The sequence below is a fragment of the Suricata suricatta genome, chromosome 17, assembly GCF_006229205.1.
Source record: "Suricata suricatta isolate VVHF042 chromosome 17, meerkat_22Aug2017_6uvM2_HiC, whole genome shotgun sequence".
NCBI lineage: Eukaryota > Metazoa > Chordata > Mammalia > Carnivora > Herpestidae > Suricata > Suricata suricatta.
This window is the reverse complement of record NC_043716.1, coordinates 20,782,636-20,794,213: the sequence shown is the minus strand read 5'-3', so window position 1 is coordinate 20,794,213 and position 11,578 is coordinate 20,782,636. Positions and strand designations below refer to the sequence as shown.

Sequence of the window (11,578 nt, the reverse complement as noted above, 5' to 3'; positions counted from 1 at the left end):
CCAGGTGCGCCCTCGTGGTGGTGGGGCCCTGCCAGCCATGGGATCGTCTTAGTAACAGGCCTGGCCCTTTCTGGCCCTTTGCGCTCTTGCTGGGGTGTTCATCTTCAGTTCGCTGTCCAAGGTGCTGTCTGTTCCCTTCCAGGCTCATGCGTGTTGTTCTCTGCTGCTGAGATTATACTGTCTATACAACTTCGTATTTCCCCAGAGCCTGGGCAACATTTTTTTTTTTTAATGTTTATTTTTGAGACAGAGACAGAGCATGAGAGGGGAGGGGCAGAGAGAGGGAGACACAGAATTGGAAGCAGGCTCCAGGCTCTGAGCTGTCAGCACAGAGTCTGATGTGGGGCTTGGACCCACAGACCAGGAGATCATGACCTGAGCCAAACCGACTGAGCCACCCAGGCGCCCCAACATCATCTTGCACCTCCCCAGCACAGTGCTAGAGGCTGCCCTCCTTTGAGCCTTTGTTTCCATGCTGCTGGTTGGCAGCAGATACGAGGTTGTCCTGGGTGCTCACTGGGGTGCCCAGCAGGTCAGCCCCCAGAATGAGGAGGACAGGGTGCTGCAGCTCTGCCTCCAGCCTTCACACCGGCAGGGCAAGATCCCTCCCTCTTCTCCAGCCCCAGGGCAGATCTGCACATGATCCAGTCTCCCCACGCAGGCCTGTGTGCGCACGAGGCTGGGTGGCCTCGGAGCTGGATCAGCCACCACAGCTGCAGACCCGTCTCCCAGGCTCCCCTGAAGCCTGGACCACACACGCTGGCTGTCCCCAGATTCCGTCTGTTTTAAGGCCCATTCCTTATGAGACCAGTGTCAGTGTCTGAACTCAGCTGGTGTTTCTTGCTATTCGGTCTTAAGGCTTGTCCTTGTGCTCTGCACCTCCCAACCTCTGGTAGGCTGTTCCACGGCTGCGCCCACATACGAGCTGTGAGACCTTGGACAAGTCAAAACAGCACCGTTTCCTCATCTGTTGAAAAGGAATACCAACAAGGCCACAATGGCCCAAGCATCTCCACAACAATGTGCCCTCTCAAGAGCATGCCTGTGCGCACGCGGCCTGGGACTAGCCTGTGGGGTTCTCGGCCCTTCCGTCTCAACCATCAGACCTCTGGTGTTCTCCCACCAGCTCAGACAGGCTTCTATCATGAAATTTTATTACAAAATTATAAAGCAGAGCTCTGTAACAAAAAAATACACATTGGGTTTGCTTTAACACCCAAGTAATTCTGAAGACTCTTAATATAAGCCACTTGAAGTAACACATTCACATCCCCAAGATTTCAATCAATTTATACAATATATATTGTGTGTGAATGCCTGTATAGCTTATTCTTACTAGCTTGGATCCAACTATTCCAATATATTATGAACCAGTCAGCTCTCCCGAGTCTCAAAACAAGTCTCAAATGAAATCTCAAAACAATCACAGCAAAAGCCATGGAATAATTGGACTAATTAGATGTTTTCACAATTAAGACCCAAGGATCCATGAAGGGCCGGGGCAGGTTGGGGGGAGGGGGATTACTCAGATATTTAAAAAATCAGGTTTTCTACCTAGGTTAGATAGTAACTGAAATGGGATCTTCAATTCCCAGCCTTTATTTGGTGTAATCATGATGGACGACAACAACAACAAATCAGGGTTGTTTGACACCATTTTTCCTGAATGAAAACCTTCGTCGAAACAGATCAGAAGACTTCAAGGCAAGTTCTTTTTCCAGAATGAGCACATGATACCAGCTATAATTCTTCCTGAGGTTACAGACCTTCAGGATATTATCTGTAACTTCTGTCTAGGGGGGCCTGTGGAGGTAGGGAAAGGGACGGCCTCAGCAGTGGAAGCAAGTCTGAGGGGTAAAGCCAGCATCTGCCTGAAGTTATTGCTAGATCTTAACTGAGTTGCATAAATAGGGACCTGTTTTCACAGTGGAATCGAGAAATGGAGGAATTCTCTGCTAAACTTGTAGCATTGTAAACTGTAGTATTTACTGTCCAGCAGAAAGGCCAAAGGTCCTCTGCACAGACCTCTTGATTCCCTCAATTCCTACAAAGGCCGAGTCCCAGAACCCTATCATCCAGGGCAAAGGTAAGTGGCCCAGTGTTCAACCGACAACTACTTCATGCAATCACTTCACTCCTCTGAAGGGGAACAGTGGCTGACGATGGGGGAAGCCTAAGCGTGTCTGTGCCGATGAACAGGTCCCCTGGGAGGTCTCCCACTGTCCTCCAAAGTCAGGACAGGCTGCAGTCAGAGAGAACTTGACTGTACAGCAGGGGAGGGGGGCAGGGGGCGGCCAAGGCCCTCGGGTGTCTAGGGTTTGTGCAGTTCAGCCACTGGGGACGGCAGCACACACAGCTGTTCCAATAGCATGTGTGTGTGCTCTTGACTAAGCTTCTCCAGCAAACCTAAGCCTTCTGGCTCTTCCGTGGTAGAACAACCCTAAGAGGGCTCGAGAATCATCTAGCTCAATGTATGGTCTCTCCTAGAGGACCCCAAGAATGCTACTTCCTGACCTGCCCTCAAGTCACTATGCTGAGAAAGGAAATGGGAGTGGAGAGTCCCCAGCAACCTGGGGAATTAAGACTTGCAGCTGTCTGCTCAACAGCTGACTCCAGTCTCATTCAGGACCTTCAGACACCCTTAGGTATTCAGGTGTGGTCTCTGGGAGCCTCTCGAGAAGTCTGGCCAGAGGACAGCAAGGCTCTGCCTTCAGTGACACCAGGGAAGGGTGGGACTTCGTTCTCAGGGAAAGCGGTTTACTACTCCTGCCTGCTGGAGAAGTCACCGCGAAGCAGGAGCCACTGCTTCCACCGAACACTCCCTGTTCTCAAACTAACACAGGATGGATGGCGCGGGCCCGAGAGCAGCGGAGGGCTGTGCATGCCATCTCATGAAAACGGACTCAAATGTCCCAGCAGTTTGGGAGCCAAGTGCTTTGCTGGCTCTCAAGGTTACGTCAGGAGACTCATCGCTTCCAATCCCAGCACGTAAGGAAGCAACTTTGAAAATTTTCAGTAGCATTTGTGCTTTGTTTCTCACCAGAGCTAAGTTTACTGCTCCAGTCCAAATTCAGTCCTAAGAGGGATCACTATCGGTCTGCTAAGCTATCATCTTTTTGGTCTGAAGAATCAAATGGATTTTAGGCAAGGTAGCAAGAGACTTTAGCAAAGGTAGGTTAAAGCGCAGAAAGCCAGAGCAGAAATAAATCCAAATGTGCTGGGAGGAAAAGAACCATTTCGACCAGGACTTCTGTCTGGTGCAGCCCAGAGGCAGGCAGCTCAGAAGGACGGGTGGGGCCCAGGAGGGTGAAACTGTGGGCTTTCGGAGGAAGGGAGGAAGATGCGGTCCAAATTCTGGCAAGTCCTCTCTTCATCAGTTCCCATCATTACCCCAAGATCACCGAAACAAGGACTTGCCTGTGCGATCTGTCCCCGTTCCCGCTGGCCTCCAGCTCTGCCAGCCAAGAGGCGTGCCTCCGTGGCAGGACAGGCATGCCCAGAGGCGACAGCATCTTTGTGTGTCCTGGTCTTAGGAACACCGCCTGCCCGTCGGTGAACTGCCCGGTCTGGAGCCCAGACACCTCAAGCTATGTCCCCATAAGGCACTGAAGAAGCTGGCGCAAGGCCTCACGACCGGAAGACGTGCACGGCTCGGATCACATACTGCCGACAGATGGGACACTCGTTCATGCGCTTGCCGCACTTGGTGCAGGTCACCATGTGGCCACACTCCAGCAGGACACAGTCGATGGGCGAGTCCATGCAGATCCTACACAGGTTCTCCTCCACGCTCTGCGGCGCCGTGCCCCCTGTGCAAACACCGGCCGGAGGGGAGGGGAGACTGTGAGCATGGAAGAGAGCAGGCGCCCTGGGAACCAACGCCCAGGTCCACACACTGCCCTCGCCTAGAGCTCCCGGCAGACACTGCCCCCACCCCGTCCTCGATGCCAGCTGCGTGCTGCATCTGTGCCTCTGCGGGGCAGGCTCAGATCTGCAGAACACAGTATCTGGAGATCAAACACAACCCAGCACAGGAGAACTAAATAAGGCCAAGTCCTCAAAGCTTAAAAGAATTCTCAGACAGTTGAGGATGTAATATGGTGAGTAAGTGGCACTTGGGGACTCATTATCCCCTGAGGCAGAACATGCTAAAAAGATGATAAAACTGGTTCCAAAGAGTTTAGATCTAAATGGAACTGTAGTGAACAGCTCATTAAGAATGGCAGGCAGGGCTTATCCGTAAACATATCCCCAGTTGAACACAGCCACGGCTCACAGGCGCCCCCTGTGCTATCCCCAGACTTCCCCAGGGCTTCCTGGGAGGCACCTGAGGTCAAGGAGTTAGGCGGCTTTGCCCAAGGACACTCACTGCTAAGTAGAGGAGCCAGGATTCGAATCCAGGCAGGCAGGCCTTCTGGGCAAGTGGTCCGAGGAAAGGGACTATGGAATTCATAGCAACTGCTCCTGCACAGCGTTAATGACAGCTAGCTGGCTTGTGCCAGTGTGAGGTGCAGTGGGCATGGCCAGGATCCCGGGTCAGTGCAAGCATAAAAGCCATGTCCAAATCCCCAGCACCCCCACCTCCATGTTTTAAATGGGAGCCTGAGCCAGCAGCCATAGCAGGGAGCTGGCCGTGTGCCGGCGCCTGTCCCATTCCAGGCTGCTCTGCGCACTGTTTTCCGGACTGTTTAAAAAGTCCAGCGGCCCTGGAGGTGGGCTAGCTGTGCAAGGCAGTGAAGCCTGCTGGCCCCTTTGAGCAGCTGCTGGCCCTAAGAGGGTTTTGGAAAGACCTAAACTACACAAATAAAATGAGCTAGAGGGAATTCCAGAATACCATATTGATTGCCCTTCTTAGGAACAACAATAACCCATCCACTCAGTTGCCAGTGTTCTCCCAGGGAACCAAAAAAAAGAACACAGCATGTGGATTAGCCTGATCTTGGTATCAGGAGAGGGGCACGTCTAGAACCCTCACGGGTGTGCGGGAGCTGAGAACTCAACGTTCGAGGATTTATCTGAGCAAAAGGCTACTTTACTAAAAAATTTGGCGAGCCTTCTGAAAGTTTTTAAATGGCTTGCAGGCCCCAACACTACTCTGAGACCATTCTCTCTTGAGGGCGCAGCTCACAATCACACAGCCTTGAGGCTTTCAAAAGGCAGAATGTATTTTAGGGCGCCTGGGTGGCTCAGTCGGTTTAGCGGCTAACTTTGGCCCAGGTCACGATCTCACGGTTCATGGATTCAAACCCTGCATCAGGCTCTGTGCTGACACCACCTCAGAGCCTGGAGCCTGCTTCAGACTCTGTGTGTCCCTCTCTCTCTCTGACCCTCCCCTGCTCATGCTTGGTTTCTATCTCAATAAAAATAAATAATAGAATAGAATAGAATAGAATAGAGTAAAATAAAATAATAAAAAAAAGAAAACAAGAATGAAGGCCTTTTAGAACGGAGCCCAGGCCCAGCTGATTCCTGCAGTGCTTTCCGGGGCGCCCCGCAGGCCCAGTGGCGGCGTTAACACACAGGTGGGGGTGTGGCAGCAGGGTGATGTATGCTTCTTGTGGTCAGAGCACCAATTGTGACACCTTTCTTGCTCCGGGAGCAGCTCCAGCCACCGCCCAGCCCCCTTTGAACAAGGCTCAGGTCACCTCCCTCTCTTTCTGGTTGGTACTAGCAGCTGTCAAGCGATTTCTCTGAAGGGACACAGAGACCCTCCCCAGTGTGGAAACTGCAGGGGAAGGAGGGCCTTAGCAGCAGGAGTATGAAAAATGAAGCGAATGTGACACGTACCCCCGCTCGCTTTGGTAAATATTTCACAGATGCTGGCTCTGAGCGCTGGCAACCCGCGGACATGCAAATCAGTCTGCCCCCCGGGGGTGCGCTGCCCCTCTTCACCTTCCCCAGCTCTCCCGGAGAGGTGAGGAGGAGAATTTTTAAAGATGCTGAGAAGCCCTGGTTCTCCGTGAAATTTCCTCCACGGTCTCTAGATGCCCATATGCTCCGAATCCTTGGACTGCTAAAAGGAGCAGGGTTAGCGGAGGGGGAACCAGAAGAGCCCAGAGTCTAAGCACAGTCGTCTACAGAAGCAACTACGTACCGTTCTGGTCTTCAGCACCACACACTGTAAAGGAAAGAGAAAGACGATGTCTGAATAGGTGATGGCGTGAGGAAGTCTCCAGCCAGCCTGTCCTCACTTCACGCCCTGCCGGCTTCCCCCCTGGGGGGCCCGCCCCCCTCACTCATGCGCTCGGGGCCCACGTACAGCTCCCGCGGGCGTGTCTGGTCCAGTCTCAGAAATAGGGATGCCGCTGTTTTGTGTGAACAGCACTGCCCATTGGCAGGACCCTGTGTAGGCACAACATCCTTTTCTACCACCTTTGAAGCAGCATTCACGTCAAGAAGGAAGAACAATCTGCTCCAGCCAAGGAGTCTGGACCGAGTTCTCCCGTGGGGCATGTCCTATTCCCCAGGACATCACAACTCTACGGAGATTCTGGGGACAACCTCACAGGGAAAAGTGAGTCTGTGACCCGGTGACTAGTCAGACACCCCCAACTCTGATAAACTAGTGGGACAGGAGAGCCTGAAATCGGATTTCAACCAACAGCATGCAAGGAATCAAAATGCTGATTGCAGAAGCTACATCAGGCAGGGAAGAAAGGGCTGTGGGTGAAATTTTAGGAAATGAGTTTAAAAACAGCTAAATCCACGCCTCTTCCACAGGGCTTCTCTGCCTTTCCTAGGGCATCTAGCATGAATCGGTAATAGGGAAAAGAAGTTTTTTCCCCAAATTCACTTAACCACAGACTTAGATATTTTATTGGGCACTGCCTAAAAACGACACTGCACAGAATGCTTTGGGAAATGCCTGCAGGGAGAGCCCAGGATCAGGCAGAACAGCTCTAGCCCCCTTGCACCACGTGTGCAGACGCACCTCCTCGTCTCCCGACGGTTCAGGGCAGTGCTGCTGAGGTACTGAGGGGTGCGCGGTGGGTGGGAAAGGCTCTGGACGCAGTCCAGGACGCCCTCAGTTCAGATCCAGGCTCCAATAAAAGGGGAGTGCTAATAATGCCTGTTTCACAGGACTGAATAAGTGCACACAACGCCTAACCCAGTCCTGGCCCTCAACTTCAAGTGGCAGCTATGACTGGCCGGTGTGAACGTTTAAGGTGATGCCTTCCTTGGCTAAAAGCATGGAAGTCTAGTCAGGTCGGTGCCGTCAGGCTTTAGAGGGAGAGCAAGCAAGCGGTCTGGGTCCGTGTGCAGCCGCCGCACTGACAGCCCCTCACCCAGGTGCTGGAGTCCCTTCTGGTCCTTGTACAGCCGCGTCACCCTCTCCATCAGCTCCCACTTCTCACAGCAGCCCTTGTAGTTGACGAAGTTGCGCGCCAGGATCTCCTTCAGCTGCCTCACGGTCAGACCTTCAATGTCCTCCAGGTCGGTCAGGTCAGACAGGGAGGCCCTCCGGCCCGGGACGAAGCCGTCCTCTGAGTCCACAGACTGCAATGGCAACAGTGAGACTGGGGGCCTCAGCTCTTACCTCCCAAGCTCTCCCAAGGACCCGAAGGCACTGCATGGACGGTGCTTCTGGGCTCGACCTCAAGAATAGGAAGAGGACTTGGCCTGGTGCTTTGCAAAGGAGCCCACAGTCTCTTCCCAACCCACAGTCCTGGGCCCAGGCACGGCTGGCCCCAAATCGACCAACCGGTGTGATACAGTAGAAGAGGCACCGGTTGGAGTCTCGTGGCCCTAATTTTGACTCCTCCACTGATTGATGCTAAACACTATTGACCAAGTTGCTCGCCTCTCTAAGCCTGTCTGCCCCTCCATAAAGGAGAAATTGCAGTCCCGCCGCACAGGGTTCCTGTGAAGATTAAAGGCAGCGGCATAAGAAACCACCAAGCATGGTGCTGGCCTTTCCCCTCGCTCCTGGAGACAGTTCTGCTTCCCTCTGGGAGAGGCAGACTTCCCGGGCCAGCACTCCTCTGCATGCGACCTCGACCACGGCTTTGTGACCCTGCTGGCCGTGCCCTCTGGACTGGCCCCGCCCTCTGGACTGGCCCCGCCGTGGCTGAGGCCTGAACTCCATCTCACCTTTCCTCCTGAGTGTCTGGCCTCCTTCCCCTGACAGTAGCTACCGTGTGCTAGAAGCGGAAGAAAAGAACGACAGGTCTGCGCAGCAGCACCAGGAGCCTGCCCGCCGGCGGCTGAGAGGCAGGCAAGAGACTAGAGACAAATGGACTGCAAGGCTCCCTGTGACCTCACAGCTCTTCACTCAACACTGACAGCTTCCAAGGCTTATCTGGAATGCTCACACTAAGCTCCACCTCTGAAAGCAGAATTGTAGGACTGATGCTTCACTTCCGAGTCCGCTGAGAGGGTCCTAATCACAGACTAGTAACACCAGTGAAAGAGCAAAGGCAAAGGCACAGACCCGAGCAGGGGCCCCACCTGGGTCTCATCCTCAGCAGGTGCTCTGGCTGAGCTCTCCGGGTAGACGGGTTCCTCTTGGTCCTGAGACACATGGCCATTGGCCTGTGGGAAGAGAAAGGTGCCGTCACATCCAAGGAGACATCCCGGGGACTTGCATGGGGATTTTCCCAGCTCATACCATCTACCAACACATTCCTGTCTCCCCCGGCAACCTAGTGTCTCCAACAAGAGCATTACAAAGGACCACTCTTTAATACTGACTGTGTCAGAAGGAGAAACAATACAGACAGATTTCAACTCCTAAAAAGCAATGCATTCATTCTGCTCACCGCCAGGGTGGCATTGGTGGCCACTCACCATCAGCGGTCTCAGCTTGAACAGCCCACACCAGGCCCACGGCACTGCAGGGCTGCTCTCTGCCATCCAGGTTCTCCTCGACACGGGAGGTCAGTCTGGGATCAGCGTCGAGGAGAACTTCCACCCACCAGCCTTGGTTCTGCTCCGAGAGCCAGTGTCCACGATCTTCTCACAAACTGTTCACAGCATGTCTTCCTGCCTCCAAACTTACCTCCCTGGCTTCCTCACTGTGACCCAGATGACAGTTTTAGACCCTCACCATTCTGTTCCCTCTCTTCCATCCAGTCACCGCTCTCACATTCTGGAAACGTGCTCCAACAGTAGTGCACACTATTACTGAGAGCTACCTTGATACCTGGTCAAAGACGACCTTAATGCACCAAAGAATCTATCAGCCAAAACTGTAAAGACACATGTCTGTGCTTAAGGAGTTTAGAATTCTAACTTCTCAAAAGGTTTGAAGAGTAGTTAAAACTGTGAGCCTCCTAGTCCCATCACCATTTTTTTAAATGTTTGTTTATTTTGAGAGAGGGAGAGAGAGAGGGAGAGATAATCCCAAGCAGGCCCTGCACTGTTGGTGCAGAGCCTGACATGGGGCTCAATCTCACAAATTGTGAGAAATCAAGAGTCAGAGGCTTAACGGACTAAACCCCCTAGGCACCACCCCCTCACCCCCGCATCACCACTTATGCCACAAACCCCTTAACTCGAGCCTCTTCACCTACTGCTCCCTCCACGCAAAGGCCTTGGTATGAGCCAGGAGCCGAGAGGTTTCTGAGCTCACAGGCTTTTCCTCTAGACTCTCAGAACAACACAGGGACAGCCCAGGAAAACAGTCATCCCTGGCCCCAGCCACTCATCCCAGATTACGATGCAGAACATCGTCACGCTAATTAAGATGAGGCAAATAACTGCAGTGGATGGAAATGAAAAGTAGAAATCACCACCACCACCAAAACTGCCAGGTGGTGAGGAGACCACACACGGAGCATACATCTGTGGGGATGCATCCAAAAACAGTGTCTCGTTTTCCCTTAGCTTTAGAGAGTGTGGTACCACTAGTTTCCCGGAGTTACGAAGTCTCTCCGAGCCTAATCTCCTAAGTAGACAGCTTCTGTATGTCCTTTTTTTCCCAGAAAGAAACTGGAACTCGTACTGCAAAGCATGCTCTTGTCTTTCAGTTTGCCCACTGGCTAAATCAACATCTGCCACTAGCGTCTATTCATTATTTTGCTCATTCTACCCAAATCTATTGCAGTAACTATGGCCAGGGCACTCAGGGGAAGGGAAAGCAGCCTGGAGTGGACACTATGGATGGATTTGCATCCTAGGTGCAGCTAGCCTGCACAAGTTACTTGACTTCCCCATGTCTGTTTTCCTGGCTTGAAGCTGCAGATCTCTCCAGAACAGGGGATGCGAGCTGACACAAAGGCCTTCCCAAAGTACCAGAAGAGAAGTGCCCAGTGAGGTCTGGTACTTGGTGGGATCTGCAGGTGCAGTCTGGAATTTCTGGTTAATGGCAGGAATAAGAACCTACTCCTTTCATGAAAAAACCCACCCAAAGGTTCTTTAGGGAAAACCAATTTCCTCTAGTTACTCTCCAGGCTCCCCATAAACAGGAGTGCTCAATCCAGCAAAAGGAGGAAGTCACACTGGGAGGTGAAACCTGCCAGGAGACAAAGCCAAAGTGAAGGGTAGAGCGAAATTCCAGCTGGGGAGAGGGCACACTGAAGCCACACTTTAGAGCTAAGCGAGTTTACTGCAGGTGAAGTACGCTCTGGCCTTTATGCCTCAGAGCCCACCAGAGCTGAATCAGGGGCCCAGTCCTGGCAAAGGAGAGGGTCACAAGCAAGAGGCAGTGGCCAGCCACATCCTGCATGGGACCTAACACTAGTGCTAAGCTCTTCCGATAGCTGTCACACCAGTTAGTCCTCCCAACATCCTGGTAAGAGCAAAAGTGGTCTGGGATCGCTAACCCCCGTTCATTGATGAAGGCTCAAGGCCTGCCCAAGGTGACCACAGAGTCAGTGACGGACTGGATACGGAAACCAGAACTTCCAGGTGCTAATGTCCCAGCTATGGTCCAAGCCAGATAAATAAAAGGGTCACCGAGGTACTTCAGTGTATCTCTGGGGCGCCACCACTCCTGACACGCCGGGGTGTGTACCGGCCTCACTCTACCCCCGTGGCTGGTCTGCACCGCTTCCTGCCCTCTCACAGGGGCCTCCTGACGGCGCAGGCAGTTCTGTACTCCCCAGGCCCGGCTCACGGCTCAGCCAATGTGCTGCTCTTCGCTGACCATTTCCAAGCCCCCCGGGGAGGAGGCCAAGGCCACTTCCCATTCCACAGTATGCCAACCACAACCTGACCCGAACGGTGACTGGCGAGAGAAGCAGCGACCGTGTCTTGGTCACAGCGTTCCTCTGTTCTCCCTTTCCTCTCCATGTGCCTTTCCCGACATGCCTTGTGATGGGTACACAGGCTCCGAGCTCCCCGCCTGGCTAAGGCAAACGGTTCACAAAGGTAAGCAGGAGGGCAGTCTGGACAGAATGAAATTGGAATTATCAGGGAATTTTCTCACGATATCTCTGAAATCAATGAGTTTTTAAAAACTAACAGGGGGGCGCCTGGGTGGCTCAGTCGGTTAAGCCTCCGACTTCGGCTCAGGTCAGATCTCACGTTCGTGGGTTCAAGCCCCGCGTCAGGCTCTGTGCTGACAGCTAGCTCAGAGCCTGGAGCCTGCTTCTGGTTCTGTGTCCTTCTTTCTCTGCCCCTTCCCCTCTCATGCTCT

At 53.1% G+C, this 11,578-nt stretch overlaps 1 protein-coding gene across 4 annotated transcripts in view; it reads right to left on the bottom strand.

Annotated features, from left to right (window-relative positions):
• Positions 1-1,137: 1,137 nt before the first annotated feature.
• The window catches only part of RFFL (ring finger and FYVE like domain containing E3 ubiquitin protein ligase), a 47,731-nt gene continuing 37,290 nt past the window's right edge, over positions 1,138-11,578 (bottom strand). For all 4 annotated transcript variants that reach the window (XM_029927478.1, XM_029927480.1, XM_029927481.1 and 1 more), the window contains exons 4-7: positions 8,449-8,532; positions 7,287-7,497; positions 6,095-6,118; positions 1,138-3,809 (exon numbers count right to left, since the gene is read on the bottom strand). In XM_029927478.1, the coding sequence (XP_029783338.1) occupies positions 3,628-3,809; positions 6,095-6,118; positions 7,287-7,497; positions 8,449-8,532 (501 nt within the window). In that variant the 3' untranslated portion in view covers positions 1,138-3,627. The remainder of the gene's footprint in view (positions 3,810-6,094; positions 6,119-7,286; positions 7,498-8,448; positions 8,533-11,578) is intronic.